Source organism: Eucyclogobius newberryi, unplaced genomic scaffold (genome assembly GCF_026437365.1).
Source record: "Eucyclogobius newberryi isolate DKJ021-1_F unplaced genomic scaffold, fEucNew1.0.hap1 SCAF_4, whole genome shotgun sequence".
NCBI lineage: Eukaryota > Metazoa > Chordata > Actinopteri > Gobiiformes > Gobiidae > Eucyclogobius > Eucyclogobius newberryi.
Genome location: NW_027316056.1, coordinates 25,576,398 through 25,595,956, shown reverse-complemented (window position 1 = coordinate 25,595,956; position 19,559 = coordinate 25,576,398). Strand labels below are relative to the sequence as shown.

Genomic DNA, 19,559 nt, shown 5'->3' with positions numbered 1-19,559 from the left:
CTCTAAATGGTATTGGTATAAGTATAGAAAGGTTTATTAAAACAGTCCTGTGTATTTCTTAGTTTGTCTTGAGTTCTCTACAAACATATTTTGAAGGTAAAGGAGACTACATGTCCAAATTCAATAATGCGTTTCAAACTAACTCACTTAATTGACTTTCTTGGAAGCTCGTCACAACAGTTGAACATTTTACTATTTTATTTGGTTGATTATGGCGTTTGTAACCTAGAGAAAACATCTAAAAGGTGTGACTCACTTTTTTTGACTGAACCAAAGCAATAAATATCATTATTTTGGACTGTTTCTGACATAATTAACAAAACACAGAAAAACTAAATATTTGATTTATTAGTACATCAAGATTATTATACATTTTGCATCAAAACAAGCTTCATTTTGTTATGGTCGGTTGCGTGTTTCATATAACAAGGATCTTGATTATGCCGTGAATAATAGTCTGTGCATGAAAAGTAAAAACAAAGCCCGCGATTGTATGAAGAAATCAGCCATTTAAAAAAGGAAGACAACTTTTTTTAAAAAGCCATGAACTATACAAAGGATGTCCGACAAGCTCATGACTCGAGGAGAGGTCAGGCATGTGTTGGAGAAGCACTTTTTGGTTGAGCTTAGAGGCAATGTCAGAGATGGCCTTGCTGGTGATGAGTCCATAGTTGTCTGTGCTTGTCTGACTCAAACCATTTCATTCGGATGTAGGAAGCGAATGGATGTTTACAAGAAGCAATGGACTGCATATGATTAAATGGAATTTGCAGCTACGTTTGTGTGCATTTGTGCTCAGAAGGAGAAGTATTTGGTGTACCACTCCTGTTTTAGCCCCTCAGTGCCTCTGGGCTCCAGGTACGGACCCCTAGGAAACAAAACAGAAAATGGCATCTTTTAATTGTGATACATCTCCCCAGTAAATCATCTTCCGGTTATTCATTATATAACAAAAATAAAAGTACACAATCTATTAGGCAGTCACAAACTACAAGTAGAAGGAGCAGGAACAGGAGTGGAAGGAGCAGGAGTAGAAGAAGTAGGAGGAGCAGGAGTGGAAGGAGCAGAAGTAGGAGGAGCAGGAGTGGGAGGAGCAGAAGTAGAAGGAGCAGGAGTAGAAGGAGCAGGAGTAGGAGGAGCAGGAGTAGGAGGTAGTTTTGAGTCAGGTGGATAATACAAGTGTAATACATTTAACAGTTTCTCCACCTGTAATGCTTTGGCTCTTTGTTCTATTTTATGTGCAGTGACCGTTGGCCGTACCTGATTGATTGTAGGTGTGGATCGAGGCACGAGGGGGACACGTAGCGGATGCCCGTCTGCGATGAAGGGCACACCGGGAGGGGCGCTGTGGGCGCTGGGGTGGCAGGGATGCAGGAGGAGCGCGACCTGGGGGAGCGCGGCATGGACGGAGAGGAATGCTGGCCTGGCGAGGTGTGCTTGTGTGGGAGAGAGGACGTGGAGTAGTGGGGGGACGTCTGGGGGTGCGAGGACGCGTGGGGCAGGGTGGAGGAGAAGTTCGGGTGGTGGGAAGACGAGGTGGAAGACGAGGAGTGGAAGATGCTTTGGTCGTAACTGCAGCTGGACGTGCTGGTGACACGAGGGGATTCCACATTCTTCCGCTGACAACAGAAAACACAGTCAAATGTTATATATGTATGTAGTTTATATACAGTGCCTTTCAGCTGCAACACAATATTTAAACCACTTCTCATTTCCAAAACAACCATACGGAAAGACAAATCCCGTGGTCATGGAAAAGATGTGTTTGAGAAGGGTCAAATCATTAGCATCAAGCAGAGAGAACATCTGAGGAGAAGCAGAAACGAATGTACTACAGATCTGAACTCCAGTGAGGCTTTGTGCAGTGGTCACTCACATCATCAATACGAGAAAAAGAATGCAACACTGGATGGAAGTAAATCTTATATAATCTAATATTGCAGGGTTAACACACAGACTTGCTCATGTTTGGAGGGTGGGAGGAAGCCAGAGAACCCACGGTAACACAGGAAGGACATTTAGACCACCCAGGGAGATCATGTGATGTTGGTCTGGCCTGGGATTCAAACCCATGATCTCCTTATTGGGAGGCGAGAGCTCCAACTGCTCTGCCACCATGCACCCCCATTTATAAATATATACATCATTTGCCAATCTGTCTGTCAGTAAATGCACACAAGAATACAACATAATTGGTATTTTAAGAATGCTTTATGAAGTTACGACAACTTGGAGGTCAATGAAGCTTGTTGGTAATGAACGTTGCTGAAATGCATGTGCATGTGTTGGTTGTAGTTTATTTGGTTCAATAAATTAAAGAAAATGAAATGATTGTAATGACACCATTACAATGCAGATTGTTGTCAGAGATAGAAATGAGGTCCCACAAATGAGTATTTTAACTTTCCTAATTATATTTAAATAGTTTTAAGTGTTCTTCGTGCAATTAGTTTTGTCATTTTGTAGCATAATGCCAGCTGGTCCCAGATCACTTGCCCAAATCTGAAAATAATTATGCAGTCAAATTAATGCACATTTTTAATCATGTGTTCATCAGGTCACAGCCCCACATTAATATTAGCAAGAAATGCAGTGTTTTTATATGTATGGTATAGAACTAATTATTGCAATCAAGTCTTAATTCAGAAATAAGTCGGTGTAATCCCTCATTCATCCGGGAGTTCCATAGTAGCAAATGATTCTGTTGTAGTGGACACTGTGTCCAGACACTGTCCAGATGACTACAACTGAATCTTGGGTCAGAAATGTTGACACACTAGTGGAGTTTTCCAGTTACATGCTGAGTTCCCAGTGTCTCAAGGCCCTCACTCCACAACACATGCCGTTAGTGGATGATCCAAACAGACCATCATACCCTCATGGTTGGTGTGACGCTTCCAGGGCGGGACATGCCGTCACGCTGCCCAGGGCTGTTGTCCCCGGTAACAGGAGGAGGGTGGAGCTGCAGCTGATGCCTCTCTTCCTGGAGGCAAGGAGGATGAAGAAGGACTTTTCAAAAGGCCTTATTCACAGTTGTTGTATTGACGGAGGTCTTGAGGCTGTACTTGTTTGCTAAGCTCCCTCATGCCGCACAGATGGCAGGCACAGGCATTTGGCACAGGATGCAAAAACTGCCTGTACTTGTGTGTCAAAAAGATTTTTGAAAACATTAGGAAGCCAGTTTGCTTTTTAAGATGGGTATAAGCAAAATAAACTAATTATTCATTATTAATAAATGCTATTTAGTTAAACTTCTAAAACACTGACACGTTTTGCACTGCTGAATTAAGTTATGGCATGACAAATATTTTGATATTAAAGGCGCAATTGACGATTTTTCGGCGATTTGAGAACGCGCATGCGCACTTCTGCGCATGCGCACTTCTGCGTCAGCTCGAACAGTCTTTCTCCGTCTTCATTTTGCCCTGTACACTGAGGGAACTATATTATGATAGATCCATGCGCTTAGGCACGCGGAAACGTGGGGACGAGCCTGACGCGGCTGCAGGTGAGCGATAGGTGCGTTTTATGATTGATACGTGGCAGGACAAATGATTTATCCACGCCATGAGGAAATATGATCAAAAATTTGCTGAAAAAAATCGTCCATTCCACCTTTAAGGACTATAATATTTAGATTTAATATTAATATATTCATAAGCTTCTAGGCTGTGTAGATCATTGCATACTAAACTAAATATCTGCATGTCAGCATCATTAAAGGGCAGAGGACAGTTTTCTTCTTTAGTTAAGGCTTTCAGGTTCTATTATTTCATGGTGCCATTTGGCTCAGTTGGTTTTACATTCCTGTGTGACTGTGCAGTGGGCTCAGTGAGGGATGGAGGTGGATTTACGGGACTGCCAGAGTGATGAGATGAGTGACGCTTTTGGCGAAGCTTGTTGGAGGTGTGTATTCTTTTCTCACCACTAATCGTTTAATGAGCTGGTCCCTCTCTGTCAGCCTCTCCTGAAGTCGTCCCAACTGCAAATCCTCACATCGACTCTGTCTGCCCCTGCACCGCTCCTCCCGCTCACGCAGCCTGGAAAATCCAAAGAATCAAACAGTTAGAGCCCATTGATGTTTTTAAGCACATTTATGAGGACATCATGCCTGAAGGTTTTGACTTCAAATTGGCTTAGAGTAAACAAAAATATATAAATAAAAATGACATGATTGAGGTATTCTGCGACAAGTTGGCCACTGTCCAGGGTGTACCCCGCCTAAGGCCCGAAGTCACTGGGATAGGCTCCAGTCACCCGCGACCCCGAAAGGGAACAAGCGGTAGAAAATGGATGGATGGATGGATGATTGAGGTATTGATGCAGTTGCCTCTGACTGAAAATCAACACTTTATCCTTATCTAGAGCAGTACTACCGACTCTTAAATAAGGATCAAAATACATGGGAATTACTTTTTACAGAACATTTTCAAACGGGTACTTCAATTGAAAAAAAAAATGCTCCTGTACCTGCAGAAAATGTACTGAACTGCTTTCTTTCTCTACGCACATCCCCGTATTTAGTTGCGATTGTTGTTGAAAAATTGAGAATTGTCATAAATTATCATTTAAATGACAACTTGCTGCTTGTTACAATAAAATGGAGGCTTATCAGTTTTGAACAGGAAGTCAATGGACCAGTTCTATTATCAAGTGGATTTAGATCAACATTGTGGTTTCCGATGAACAATACAACATGTCTCCTTTAAGCAGGGCTCGCACCGCCAACCTTCAGATCAGTGCTAAACGCTCTACCACAAGAACCGTTCAAGAGCTGAGTCTGGTCTTCACTCACTCGTTCTCTAAGGCCACGATGCGCGCCTGCAGGTGTGACTGGGCGCTGCTGTACTCCGATGCCAAACTCTGCAGCTCCCTCTTGTGCTCTCGCCTGATCTCCTCCACCTCCTCCTTCCTCCTCTCCTCTTCGCGCGCTCTCCTCTTCTCCTCGTCCACCTCCTCGTCCTTCAGATCTTCGTCCTTGCGCTCCTCCCAGTGCTTCTGAGACTCCTCCAGCTTCTCCATCTCCACACGCAGCTTTTCTACCTCCTCCTTCAGGCGCTGGGCCTCCTCTTCCAGCTGAGCGTCTCGCTTTTTGTCCATTTTGGCGCCGTCATCCTCCTTCTCCACTTCATGCCGTTCACGTGCAGTCCTGATAGGAGCACACATATGTACATGGGTGACTGCATTCCACTCATAAGACATAATAATAAATAGTATTTGTTCACAATATAAAATGTATTCACAATATTTAATGTATTCACAATATTTAATGTATTTACAATATTTAATGTATTCACAATATATAATGTATTCACAATATATAATGTATTCACAATATATAATGTATTGACAATATTTAATGTATTTGTTCACAATATTTAATCAAAAAGTAAGCATTTAAACTGGCTTGTTAGTTTTCTGGTTTACAGGCTTTTTTTTTTTTTAAATGAAATAAAAATTAAGTATTTTTGTGGCGCAACTCTTGTCACACAAATCAGTATACTAAAATTTAAAATAAAATCGACGTAATGACATGGAATTATTTTATATGAAATGAGCTGTGAATAAGAGGGCAATTTAACATGTCTAATTTTGTTATATTGTGTCATATTAATCCAACAATAAGCGTTACAATTCATACTAATAATGTGATGGACATTTAATAATAACTGGTAAGTAGACAACCAAGTGGGCCATAGGTGTAGCAACAAAAGCATTCTTACTTTTCCTTGAGCTGCCTCTTAAGTGTTGCATTCTCCCTCTGCAGTTCCAGCACGGCGCAGCGGCTCTCGTCCAGCTGCCTTTCAAACACCTGGTACTGGTTCTGCTGCTTTAGGTCCTTCACACACAAAACCACATGAGAACCACATACAGTGCACAGTCAGTCCTCAGAGCTAAAATCCTGCAGTCCAGATCCCGTCTCCACTCTGCTTAATTATGCAGCACCGTCTGTTGGCTTGAGCCCAGTGCTACTGAGGATTACATGAAATGAATAATAATATCAGGGCTGGGTTTTGTGGACAGAGACGTGCTTTATTGACAAGGATACGCGTGCGGACGACTGGGAGACGCATTCGTCACCTGCTGCAGCGCCATCATCTGGGTGTGTGCTTGTAGTTGGGCCTGGAGGTCCTCGATCTGCTGCATGTGTCTCTGGGTCATCTGCCTGCTCCACTCCGTGTGCTGTTGGGTCAGTTCTGCCCGCTGCTTATCTGACATCACACGAGCGTTCGCAGAGAAAAAAACGAGGACATAAATAAATAAATAAATCCAAATCAATTCCGTCTACTGTTACAGCCAGGTACCATTCTGCTGTTGCCATGGTGAAGTGTATCCATGGCAATAGCAACTTCGCTGGTGACTTGCCTGAATCTAGATGTGTATCGCTGTGTGTTTGGGAGCTCATTAGTCGCTGCGGCCGCCAAAGCTCATTTATGCGGTTGCTTATGTGACAATTGTATCGTGAATGGTCGCTATGCGTGCGCATGTCGGAGCGCGCGTTACCTAGTTCCAAGTGGTGCATTGTTTGTAGCCGGTTCCTCTCAGACAGAACATCTTCTTTCGCCTTCCTCTCCAGCGTCTGCAGTGCCATGGCATGATTGTGTCGCTCCTCGGCCAACGACTGGCTCTGGGGTTCCTTCAACGCACAGAAACGACACGTCCACATGTGAAGGTGTCGAGAGGGCGCGGGCACGTTGTCTTTCGTCGCCCTTATCAAAGCTGACGAATTATCGACCACATGGCAAACCTTTCGTAAGACGGTGTGGGCGTGTACCTGCAGAAGCTCTCTCAGTTTCTTGTTTATCTCCTTGGTGTCTTGGACCTCCTTTCGGAGCTTGTCGATCTCAGGGTTTAGGTGGCAATCATCTCCAGAACCAGCTTTCTTTTTCTCCATCTGTGGACGGTGTAAGCGGAGGGATCGATCTGACGTTTTTAACATGCCGCGAGGACTGAAGATGTCCCCAAAACGTACACGTCGGCAATGAGTGAACCGCGGTCTTTATTATTATGGCTTCAAAACACGGATTGATGATGTTGGGAGCTGGAGTCCAATCTGCAACTATATGGCTTAGGTTGGACAATGCACTAGATAAAAGCTTTGGTACTGGACGAATGGGGGATCACGATGAATGCGCAGACAAACAATCACTGCAAACCAAAGCTGAGTCACTGAGTACTTTACAAAACCACCAGATGAATAGCGGTTGTATCGTCAGGTTGTTGTGCAAAAGATGAAATACTACAGCGACGTGCAGCGCTTACTTGTGCCTGCAGCTCTTTCACTTGCGCCTCCAGGTCCTCGATGTGGCTCTGCATGTCCTGCTCCTGAGTTTGCCACCTCTGCTCCGTCTCCGCCACGGCAGCGTTCATCTCAATCCTGAACTCTGCTCTCAGTCGATCCTCGCACTCTACCCTGAAACAGTAAACGCGGTAAAAAACTCTCTCTCTATATATATAAATTCACTTTTACAGTGCTATGTAAAGATCAGAGAGCAGTCGCAGCATATTGCATATTCCTAACACATTTGAATTACATAAAAAACAGGCTCTTACAATCCGAAGGGGGAGGTGTGTGAGCTCTTTGTGCCCATTGATACTTCAGACTTTAATAAAACAATGTATTACAGTGTATTTTGTGGGCATGTTAGGCAATATATGAAATAAGTTTGCAATCAATATTATTTGGGGACAGGTAAATTATGAGCTAGAGAGGGCGAGAAAGTGATGATTTAAAGAATTTATTTAAAGAGTGTTTCTTACCCTCTGTTTTGTAGATATTGTAAATTATATTATTAGTTATTGTATAGCCTACAGTAGATTAAGAAACTGTGCATATTGTGATTTAGGTTCATACTGTACTGTATATACTGTCCTGTGCAGGGAGACAACCTTGTGACCAGATTTAGCCTCCATCAGCGCTTGTACCTGATGCGGTCCTCGGTCAGGCGCTGGTTCTGCTCTAAGAGGCTCCTCTCCGTGTTGAGTCTGCTCTGCTCCAGCACCTTCTCCTCCAGTCGGTGCTTGTCTGCCTTCAGGGTGGTGATCTCCCGCTGCTGTCTGTCCCGCTGCCTCTCCGCCTCCTCCTGGATTCGAGCCAGTTTGGAGCGGGTCTGGTGGAGCTCCTCGGCCATGTGGGAGCACCGCGATCCACATGTGGGCAAGACATCCGGCGCTTTCTCCTTCTTCTCCTGGTGCTGGAGGACGGCCTCTAGTCTACTTATCTACAGGCAAGGACAAACACAAACATGAGAGGCTTTTAAAAATACATTATTGTTTTAATCATCTGGTTTTGTGGTCAAACTTACAGTTTTCTCATGTATAGTGATAAGTTTAGTCGGCTGTGGACATTTGGGTACAAATACTGTATATAAAAGATAAATCTAGCTGCCTAAATAAACATGAAGTTTGAGTTATTTTAATATCTCACACATCTCACATCAGGGAATATACACCATGTATACATTTGACCCTCCAACCAATGCCATTACATGAAGTCAGGAGCAATGGGTTCCACAACCAGAGACTTGACATTCATTTGTACGTGTGGCTATGCATGATTTAGGTATCATAGGCGAGTTTGGAATACACAACTCCACAAACAAAACCCCATGTTGGACGGTAACACCGAGGACTTTCATGACATGCAGTGAGGCAAACGCTCTGCCCACGACACAGCAATCCCACAAGGAATATGGATTTTCTGCTTATTTGATCAAACACAAGTCCAAAGGTTCCATAAATGAGCGTACTTTCCATTTTGCAGACCATATGGCAGTCAGTCATGTCTGTTTTTCGCTCACCTCGGCTGTTGTGTCCTTGAGTTTCATCCTGAGCTCGTCCAACTCCTTCTCCAGCCCACTGCAGAGCTCCTCGCTCTTCCTCCTCTCTTCATCCAAACGCGCACAGACCTTTCAGGAATATTAATCAAAAATAATCACCATCAAAACCGTGCCCTTTGGCTGGTTAATTCATCCCACCTATCATCTTCTTATCACCCTGCTTAATTAATAGGCAGTCACAAAGAAGTGCATACAACCAGGCTTAAAGGCGAAGCAATTACGCGATAACATCTCTACATTAACACTGCATATTCAAATTATTCATTAACGGTCTTTTAGCCTTAGTGCGCAAGTCAAACTGAATAACGAGATTGAGCAGATCAGTTTGGTGAAATGGTGTTCGCGGGCGTGCTCAACAGTTTGCTTTGAGGGAGACGCGTGGCTCACAGAGAGAACATTAGTGCCACAGCCATGTGACGGGATGAAAGCAGACATAACGCAGCGGTTGTACACACAGTCATTAAACCCACACGCGCTGCAGCTAAAGTAATTAAGCCGAGAGATGAATGACGACTGAAAGAAAGCATCCAGGCTGGAAACATGTCAGACATTTTGCAACACCAGATAAACAAAGTGAATGTGATGAAATTATAAAATATTCAGTGGTTTGAACTGCAACAAAGCTGTGTAATACCCCGACTTCTAAACCAAACACTTTTACGGTCAAAATGAAGGAAGTAAAATGAGCATATACATTTACATTCATGTGACATTAGCATCACGATTAGTAACTCCGCAGTACCAAAGCATGACAATCATAAAGATGTGAAAATTCTAAATAAAATGCTGTATATTATATTTTATATTGAGAGCTTTTTCAATATATTACAATATCAATAATTGTTTTGTCAAATCACTGTAGAGGTGTAGTTGTAGTATTTATGTACACACGTCTGACACTCTAAGTTCTTGTTGTGTTCTTTTACAGGATCATATAAATAAGATATATTCCTTCATGCAGCAAATCCTGTAACTGTTGTTAATTAACTGTCATGAGCTCAAAATGAACCAATCAATCAATATTTCAGCTGTATAACCCACCTCCTGATTGGTCTTCTTCTCGGAGCTCAGAGCCTCTTGGACGCCGTTGAGTTCGGCGGCGTGTCTCCTCATCACCTCCTCGATGGCCTTCCTCACCTGCTCCTTCAGCCTCTTCCTGTCCTCCTCCGCCTTCTCCGCCAGCCTCTTCTTTTCCTCCTCCAGCTTCTGATGCACTCCGGCTCTCTCCGCGTCCACCTGCTCCATACTTTTGTCCAGCTGGGACCGCACCCTCACCCTCTCCACGTCCAGCTCCTTCCTCTGTCTGTCCATCTCCTCCTCCTTCTCCCGCCGCAGCCGCTCCCTCAGGTCCTCTATGTCCCTCCTCTGCTGCTCGCGGTCCTCCTCGCGTTCCCGGCGCAGTCTGACGAGCTCCTTCTCGAACTGGTTCTTCTCCTGTTCGCGTTCCATTTGCAAGGCCTCGCGTTCTCGCTGTATCTCCGTCTGCAGTTTGTCCCTTTCATCGTCGGCGTGCTTTTGTATGCGCCGCAGCTCCTCCGTCTGGGCTCGCACCATCTCAGAGCGCAGGCTGGACAAGGCTTCGGCGTGCTAGACAGAGAGATTAACAGATTTAGCAGTAGGTTGTACTTGGGAAACTGCCTAGTTTTACAAAAAGCATTTGGATGCAATTTGAATTCTTTTACATGTTACACCAATTGTATCTGGACCGTGGACAAATGCAGGGTTAGTGAAATTTTAGTTTGATCTTTGCTTGGATATGAACAAATACATTTTATGTCTTAAGATGTATTGATAAAAACAGCACTGGAGGCATTAGGGGAGAAAGTGAGAGAAGATTTGAAGGAAGCAAAAGATCCACTACAAGATCCCAGTTCAGAATTCAGGTCTGGGCAGTGGGCACCATAATAAAAAATCCACATACATTATTTTCAGATGTTTTGTGAGTTACAGTGCATATCATTGGGTGGCCAAATACAAGCTGCAATATTTTAAGTTAAACATTACAGATTTTCCAAACGTTAAATGCATGTTTTGGTAGATAACCGATAAGAACTGTGTTATTGCCGGAAATCCAACAACATATATATTTCAAATTAGGTGTTTAAACATACGCATTACTTATACTTAGATGTACGAGCTGTTACCTGACGTATCTGACGGGCGTGGTCACTGTTCCTGCCGCTGCTCTGTAACTCCAGCTCTCGGTTGCGGCTCTGCAGTCGGCTCACCTGACTCCGGAGTTCATCCACCTCCGTGCACACACACACCTCGCAGCCCCCGCGGTTCAGCAACTCCTCTGGCACAGCAAATATGCAGACGGTCGCACAGTAAACACACGGGCATTCGGGCAGGAGTCTTTATGCATAATAGGCACAGAATGGACTACGGGCAGAGGAACTGTGAATCGAGACAAAACCATCTCTGCAGTAAATAACGAATCCAGGCGTTTTGCTGACTGGGACTGATGACAGTGTGATGGAAACGCTCGGCTTTGTGGAAGATGAATTATGTGCGTCTGAGGCTTTTTTTTTTTCTGGCTGTATTTTTTATAATGAGGCGTGAGGCGCGATCTTAATTAACGCTGAGTCAGGGTGGATGATGAACATGAACCGAGCTAAACGCCGAGTTCAGAGAGACTTGCAATAAGCGGAGGGTGAGGCAGCATGCGGGCACGGGCGCGTGGGGGGGGGGGGGGGGGGGGGGGGGGGGGGGGGGGGGTTGTAGGCTACCTGCCCTGCTCTGCAACTCGTCCTCCTGGAGCAGCAGCCTCTCCTTGGCCACAGTTAACTCCTCCTCCGCCCGCTTCACCACGCCCTCCGCCTCGGACACGCGTTTACGGTGCAGCTCGAGCTCCTCCTCCAAGTTCTGAAGGTGGGCATGAGTGCAAAGAGGTGGGAAGAAGCATAAAGAAGGAAACGGAAGGACTTGGCAACATGATGACAATGCAAGACTTCAATTGAGAGACACTTGCAAAGGTTTTATTGGTGAAAGCATGCAAGAGCAGATAAAGAGAGTTAGAGGAGGAAGGAAACTACACAATTTATAACCTACAAATACAGTTTTTTGTGATGCAATGAAACAAATTCATTACAAATGTTGATAAAAATGTAACTAATGTTTATAAGAGTGACAAGAAATCTAATCTGCATGTCTAGTTCTCAAATATAATCAAAATTGCCCTAAATTTGTAGCTCTAAACACCTATACAAACAAACTCAGATTATCCATGTTTTAAAAATTATGTTAAAAATAATGTCACAGAGACAGAGCACAATTAGAGTGGCAATATTTCCTAAAATTAATATTGATACTTTTTTGGAGTTATTGGTAAAGAATATTACATGTCATGATATTAGTCCTGTTTTAGTCCTTGTTGAAGACCTGGTTTAGTCCCGTCTTTAGTTCTGGCTTTATCCTGCTATAGTCCTGGTTTTGGTTTAGTCTTTAAATGTATTATTTGAGGTTTAAATGGACTGTAAAATTACCCCAAAAAAATTAAGAAATATCACTTAATATCTTATCATGTTTGAAAGATTTTTTTTTACTATATACAATATGCACAATATTTAAATTTTTCACATCTTCAAAACAACATTCCCAGTATTATTAAAAAAAAAAAAAAAAAAAATATATATATATATATATATATATATATATATATATATATATATATTGCCCACTTCTAGGCACTATATTGTGCAATAACACATCTACAACAAATGCATATTAGATAACTAGCCAATAGAGTAAGTCAAACAAGGGAGACAGAGAATAAGAGCAAGAGAATAAGAGAGCAGTTGGCAAATGTAGGGCTTTAAATGTGGTGAGTTGGGAGCTCTCTGGCCCAGCTGTGCGCATTATCAGTGTGCTCATGTCAGCTCAATGCTCTTCTCAAAGGACATCTTAATGCTCAAGCGTGAGGTGGTAATAGCAGTGGTGCAGCAGATCTATCCTGGTCAGACTACTCATTAGCGGATGGCAGTGGGTATAGCACTCAGCGAGGCCAGTGCGTGGTTTGGATGGAGCAAGACTCTCTAACCCCTCTGCATCAACACAGTCATTATCGGCCCGAGACCGGCCTGTGCAACAGTCGTAAAATACGGAAATACATGAATCAGTTTTTAAGCTAACCTACAGAGTGTGCGTACCTGTATCCTCTCCTGCAGCTTCACCGTGTTCCTCTTGTTCTCGTCCAGTTTCTCCAGCTGACCCTCCACCTCTGCCTCCGCCCTCTTCACGCGTTCCCGTAGCGCACTGTGCATCCCTTTCTTTTCCTCCTCCTCTCGCTCCTCCAACTTCCGCCGCTCCTCTCTCCACTCCGCCTCCAGCTTCCTCCTCATTTCCACCTTCTCCTCGTTCAGATCCTGAAACTTCTGCTCCCACCGGTCCTTCTCCTCCTTCAGCGCTCTCCTCTTGTCCTCCTCAGCGCGCTCTCTGTCCTGTCTCAGTGCGTTCAGCTGGTCTAAGAGAGCTCTCACTCGCTCAGTGTCCTCTCGCTCCTCTAGCCGCCGCTCTTCCTCCCTCCTCCGCTCCGCTTCCTCCTTCTGTCTCTGCTCCTCTCGCCTCTGTCGCTCCTCCAGTTCGGCTGCTCTCTGCATCTCCTCACATTTAGTGTCCAGCTCCTGGACGTGCTGGACCATGCTCTCCAGTTCTTTACACAGTCTGAGGCTCTCCTCCTGGGAAGTGCTCATCTGCACCCGGGCGTCCTGCATCGCCTCCTCTGCAGCTCGCAGTTTCCCCTCAAACTCCTTCCTCAGCTCGGCCTCTGCTTCACGCTCACGCTCCTCGGCCTGAAGGCGGTAGCTCTCAAAGTCTGCCTGCACCTACAACAGACAATGAAAATGTTAAATCATCATTTCTTCAGATCTTCATAGCAAATTGAGAAAATAAACATTTGAAAAAATAATTTATATTTTCCCCTAAACATGGTAGTAAAGTCTGTTGCCTTTTTGTAGAAATAATAATAATTTCAGTAGCTTAATTGCTAGAGTAATTTGCTCACTAACACCAACCCACCCAGCGCCAATGTGAATGTGATTATGCAGGTCAAAAGCCACAGCTTAGGGCAGTTAATAAATAATGCAGCAAGTTGTAAACATCGACTCCTGGGGTCTAGAAAAGTGCTATTAAATAGCACATGGTTGGTTTTCATCCTTGTATGAATCATATTGTGAAATGTTGGATATTTTGAAATAATCCTACACCATTTCCCACATGCTATAGTGGCTGTTTATGATTCATGATGGAGCTTTCCAGAGGAGCTCTGGATGTAAATTAGACCCGAGGTTCCAAGCGAAGTATCAGGCAACAAGGTTGATCATTATAGGTCACATTGATTTGTGGCTCCCATGGGGGGTTACACATTAAATTACTACTAGACATGCCCTTGAATCAGGTCGGCACAGCTCTGGATTGAGAGCAGCGGGTGCCCACACACTAAATTGTGTCAGCCTCACCTGAGCTCCCACTCGCTGCTGCTCATCCAGGCACTCCTGCAGCTCCAGGAGGCGGACCCGCAGCACCGAGCCCTCCCCCTCGTGACACGACTCCATCAGAACCCGGTGAAGCTCCTCGTGGTGGGCATAACTCAGCGCCTGCAGTGTGGCCTCCTGCTCCTCATTCTTCATGTTCAGGGAGTAAATCACCTGCACATTGTCAAAGGGAAGACAAACTGCTGTTTACACCTTTCCATCATCTCAAGAGGGAGAAGACAGGTCATTGTTGATGTGGTGGTGGTATTGGCACATAAAACATGTTCAACCAGTTCAACTTTGGATACATTTTTCCAGACTACCATCACCAAAATATATCTTAAAGCAAGTTATGACATTAAAAGGTTCAATAAAAGGTTACTTCTAGAGTATAATAACAATAGAATGTATTGATTCGACATTATCCTTGTATTGTTTCATTCTCAGTGGATTTGTGTTTCATCCGACCCTTTAGTTCTATTATATATGTGTTGTATATATGAGTGTTTTTTAAACTTCCTATAAGTTATCTGTCCTTTTCCTCTGTATCTACCTGTGTTGCAACAATAACATTTCCCCATGTGTGGACAATAAAAGAATATCTTATCTTATATTCATTTGGACGCATTTTACATCTATTCATTTTACCTAAAAAAACAAAAGAAAGTTCAAAAGGATGGCCTCACAGATGGACTGATCCATTTTGACTCATACACAGAAACCGTGAACAGGGCTCATCTAAATAATATGCATTGTAGCCAAAGCGTATTGTGCCAAGTCTGTCTTTGCCTCTTCCACATATAGACTGTGACTAACATGATGAAATATAGACACATTTTTCCCACCACTCACTTTGGTCTCTTTGCTATGCCTACAGTCATCCTGTGCTGGGGCTGATCATGGCCATGTCTCACTTACACAGAGGTGAATGTGGTGGTATGGGGGGGGTCTCGAGTGTATGCGGGGGACACACAGGCTCATATTTTACCCAGACGCCTCGCTGTCTACAGCACAGATCTGGCACAGCGCAGGACATTCCCTCTGTCTGCAGTGCACTTGCAATGCCAATGTCAGTGTCCACTGTCCATCACATAACTTCAGGATGCATAAATAAGTCACTGTTTGTATTCTGGATGACATTCTGTTTTCTTTTCTTTTTTTAAATTGGGGCTATTATGAATGACATGCTGTGTTCAAACTTGACATAAAAGCATTAACTGTCAGTCCTGGATTACAGTAAGCATTTAACGAAGTATTCTGCGTGATAAAAAGTGATCCCATGACAAACTCAAGCAGGAGTTTTTATTGGTTTGAGATTTCCAAATTGTTGTCATTTCCGTCTACAGTCTAAACCTATATTTGGAGCTTATTGGTTGTTATGCTCCCAATGGTCCATGTCCGATTTAAAAGTGTGTCTGATCAGCGCGGCAACTAGCATACAACAGCCACCCAAATCCTGTCCCGAGATCATCCTTTTTAATGTAATCCATATGTTATACGTGTGCCCTCTTTGTGCGCCCACCGATGATCACTTCATGGCCGTTAAAGCGTGACATTAATATTCTGTGTGTGTATGAGGTGAGGTGAAGAGGCGTGAGACAGAAGTGTTGATCAATGAATAATAGGTGCACATACATATCTGGAGTGTAAAAAGTGTAAAAAATCTGGTTCGTTCTGAAAAATCAACTGCAGCGTTTAATTGAAACGCCCCGAGACGCTCATTATGCTGTGGTCTTAACCTTGTGTTGTATGTTTATAAAGATATATATAGGTATAAAAAGTAGCAAAGTTAAATAATGCTCAGATGTCCGACGACACGACGCTCCTTTGTGATGCAGCAGAAGTGTGCAAGAACAAGCTCAAGTGAACATTCACAACAGCTGGCCGGAGATGGTCAGCTCTGCTCCCCTCCCATTGGTTTGTTCGGCCATGCTAATACACTCCGACGTGCTACAGTTTATCTTTAGAAATATTCATTCAACCGAGGCAGGTCACTCTCACAAACACAAGAGCGGGAGTTGGACGCGAGGGAAGGAGGGAGGGAGGGAGGGAGGTGAGGGAAAGCATATAGCCTACCGTCAGTGAGGTCACACATATAAACTTACAAGCACGCCTGAATGATTTTCATGAGCAAAGTAAATAGTATAATTACAAATCTGCATTGACTTAAACAGGAAGGGACCACAAGATAGAATAAGAAACCAGGCTCCACATCTGGTTATTCTAATGTTAAAGAGTCCAAATCGAATGTTGTCACCTGCTTGGTGTCAGATTAGTTTTGATTTAATTGTTCTTCTGGGATTTGCACGATCTCCTCGTATCGGCCTCGGTTTCCTCCCGTCTCCCCCACCACTAAAAACATGTACAGCAGGTCAAAAGTATGTTATGACCCCAGCAATGTGTATTTACCAAGACCAACAGGAAATTATTCTCTTTAAAAATGGGTTTGCTATAGACATTTTTACTGATTATTGTTTTTAAAAAGCTGTGCCGGAGCTGGAGGAGTCGTACTAAATGTGAGAGTGTGTTTGTGAGTAGTGGCCTCAGAGATGGGGTTATTAAAAATATAGGGTTACCACAGCTGACCCATTTCTTGCTTCCTCTGCCATCGCTTCAATAAATCTTGAGTCACATTCAAGCACTCGAGAAACATGCTTACGCCAAACGTCACATGAGAAGATTCTAATATTTCACTGACGTTTATATTTGGTGTTTCTGGACTGATGTCATCAAAATGCTAAACTGAGAAGTGGAGAATGACACCAGCTGAAATTACACTCAATTTCCTCAACATATTGGAGAGAGGATAAGAGGACAGGTGACAATGGATTTCCTACAGCCATGTCACATTCGTGTAGGTCTCCTCTGGCTCCACATGCAGCAGCAGGATGGAAACTGCACTGTCAACAGTAATTGTCACTGCTCAACAAGCGATGGGTCATGTCCTGCCTCTGTAAGCAATATTGTGACAGGGACAAGGTGAATCCCTGTATAGCATTGGTTACTGTATCCGACAGCGCAGCTACTGCAGATACCTGCCCCAGTCCTACACACAGACAGACAGAAATATGCCCCACATTCCCTGAACAGCAGGCTGTGCTCATAATTCTGAGTGCGAGTTTAAAAAAACAAAAACACCATAATCTATATGTTGTTGTTAATCTAGAGTCACTGCGAGCTTCAGCTGGTCTGATGTTCTAGAGTCTGATATTCAGACGTGTACAGCACAGGATTGATTGAACTGTTGCTAGGTGCCTTCGGTTTTGGCAGAGATCTGCAGCTCATTCGAGTCAGTCACGTAAACGATGTTTCGGGTTTTTAGTAACGTGTAGTAACATTTGAATAACGCATTACATCCTGAGCTATGTTTTCACTGCATATGCTCCTTTGCTCTAAAGATATTTCGTCGTACATAACCCGGTGACAGTGGAGCTCACGTTCCAAGGTGTAGGACCGTGAGCAGCTGCTGGACGTGTTTACAGGCAGATGATGGAAGGGGCCATCAGTCTGGGACACTCAGTGACAGCGCGCCTGTCTCCACTGACAGCGCGGCCACACATCTTACCTTGGTGAGCTGGGCGATCTTCTTGCACATTTTGCCGTGCATCTGGTAGTCGTACTGCTCCGTGTCTTGCTCAATACTCGGGAACTCTGCCGCAGTCCCGTTAACGGTGGAGCCCTGACCAGCGGGCTGTGCAGCCTTACCGGCGCCTGAAGCCATAACGCGCTCCGGGGGACTTCCAGGAGCCAAGAGTCAATCAGACGAAAAATATCAACGCGGTCCAAACAACTTCAACTTCATGCATCTCATTCGTTTGTCTGCAGACCTCCACCTGTGAACAGCGGCTCGAGCGTTGTGTGTGAACACATTTGGTTGTTTCGTGGCGGTGCAGCCCCTCTCGCGCGCTCCACTTGCCCACTCTCCCCCGGTCCGCCTGATGCTCGCGGAGGTCACACGCTGGAAGTCCATCGGGGACGCGATCGCGCCGACCGACTTGTCCCAGCTGTTTTATTGTAACAGTCAGTGCTAACGCATGAAGGCGTGCAGTCCACCTGTCTCGTAGCAGGGGCGGCGAGGGGCGAGCGTATCCGGTGGAACATTACCGGAGAGAGCTCGTCAACACCGGAGCACTGCTGCAGTGCGGCCCCGCCCCTAGTACCGCGGCTGTATGGGTGCGATCTGCGCCCATCACCGTAAAGGTGGGGGCTCCTACACAACACGCTGGAGAACATGAGGGACACATGCTGTTGGCTCCTGGCAACAACTTTGAGGCCCACGGCAATGAGAGAGAGCCCAACATTTAACAATGGCATTAAAGTCACATTAAAACGGCATGCATAAAGGTAAAAGGTGCAGGATCCATTTCAATCACAAGGGGGCATCAGAGTTTGCTGGCCCGAGGCCCCTGTGCCCTGTGTTCATGTGGAACAACATGAGTGAAGTGAGTGAAGGAAGTTTGAATGTTGCACACTATAATGTGCTTGATGAAAAGAAAAACTAAACATGTTTTCACATAATTTGGGTTAGGGCTAACTTGAGCCTTAAGCATTAAGTGTTAAATAAAGTAGGCCTATGAGCAATAGACCTACAGAGTGCTACAGCACTCTTATTAAAATGCAGTAATTAACCTTCCACATTTCAGCGCTTAATGGCCTACAAAGCAGCTATGTTTAACTGTAGGTTATTTCTAACATATACAATATGATGTTTGCCGACATAGACTGAATAATAAGCAATACATTCTATTTTTAATGCACCGCTTTTGTCGACATATCAGACAACAAAAAGTGTCAAAGGATCTATTAGGCTACAGATGTTGGTCCTATGTGAAATACCAATTTTAAAAACATCATCATTAAAGCATAATATACTTGTATGGCCACTTTGAATAATAAATTATAATTGAATGGGCCTATACATCAACAAAGCCCGATTTGCTTCTGATTTCTTAGCATAGCCTACTTTGAGCTTATGGTCATGCAGACATTAGGACTAGATAACTTCATTCATTATGATCTAGAATACAAAGTATCCCGATACATGTTTTGCACTAAAGGGACTGAAAAAGGTTTTAACTGCTTTCTCTCTGGCATATTGACACGAACTGAGCTGAGTCATTCTGTTTTATTATTAACTTGTATATCTAATTGACAGTATCTATGTATAATTGCACTTTTCTGTACAGCACTTTTTAAAGTTGTTGGTGTGCTTTATAAATACATTTTGACATTGACACTGACATTTGAC

The 19,559-nt window shown here is 44.1% G+C and overlaps 1 protein-coding gene across 2 annotated transcripts; it reads right to left on the bottom strand.

Moving 5' to 3' along the window:
• Positions 1-324: 324 nt before the first annotated feature.
• Positions 325-18,440, bottom strand: fam184b (family with sequence similarity 184 member B). 2 transcript variants are annotated; one of them, XM_072463699.1, is made up of 18 exons: positions 17,877-18,440; positions 14,297-14,485; positions 12,989-13,663; positions 11,570-11,705; positions 10,985-11,136; positions 9,882-10,427; positions 8,802-8,909; positions 7,927-8,222; positions 7,264-7,414; positions 6,776-6,895; positions 6,505-6,637; positions 6,082-6,212; positions 5,724-5,839; positions 4,796-5,149; positions 3,926-4,040; positions 2,876-2,983; positions 1,261-1,619; positions 325-868 (listed from the first exon to the last, which is right to left on the bottom strand). In XM_072463699.1, the coding sequence occupies exons 1-18, from the start codon at positions 18,030-18,032 to the stop codon at positions 796-798; spliced, it is 3,918 nt and encodes a 1,305-aa protein (XP_072319800.1). In that variant the 5' UTR covers positions 18,033-18,440; the 3' UTR covers positions 325-795. The 2 variants fall into 2 exon arrangements, with proteins under 2 accessions (XP_072319800.1, XP_072319801.1); XM_072463700.1 differs by lacking the exon at positions 2,876-2,983 and having other exon boundaries at positions 17,877-18,439.
• Positions 18,441-19,559: the final 1,119 nt, after the last annotated feature.

Excerpts from the sequence above, each read along its gene's own strand:
- fam184b (XM_072463699.1), bottom strand. The coding sequence starts at position 18,032 with ATGGCTTCAGGCGCCGGTAAGGCTGCACAGCCCGCTGGTCAGGGCTCC. Across the intron at positions 8,223-8,801 it reads TCAAGGACACAACAGCCGAG|ATAAGTAGACTAGAGGCCGT; the intron begins GTGAGCGAAAAA and ends CCTTGCCTGTAG. Across the intron at positions 1,620-2,875 it reads GCGTCACACCAACCATGAGG|CGGAAGAATGTGGAATCCCC; the intron begins GTATGATGGTCT and ends TTCTGTTGTCAG.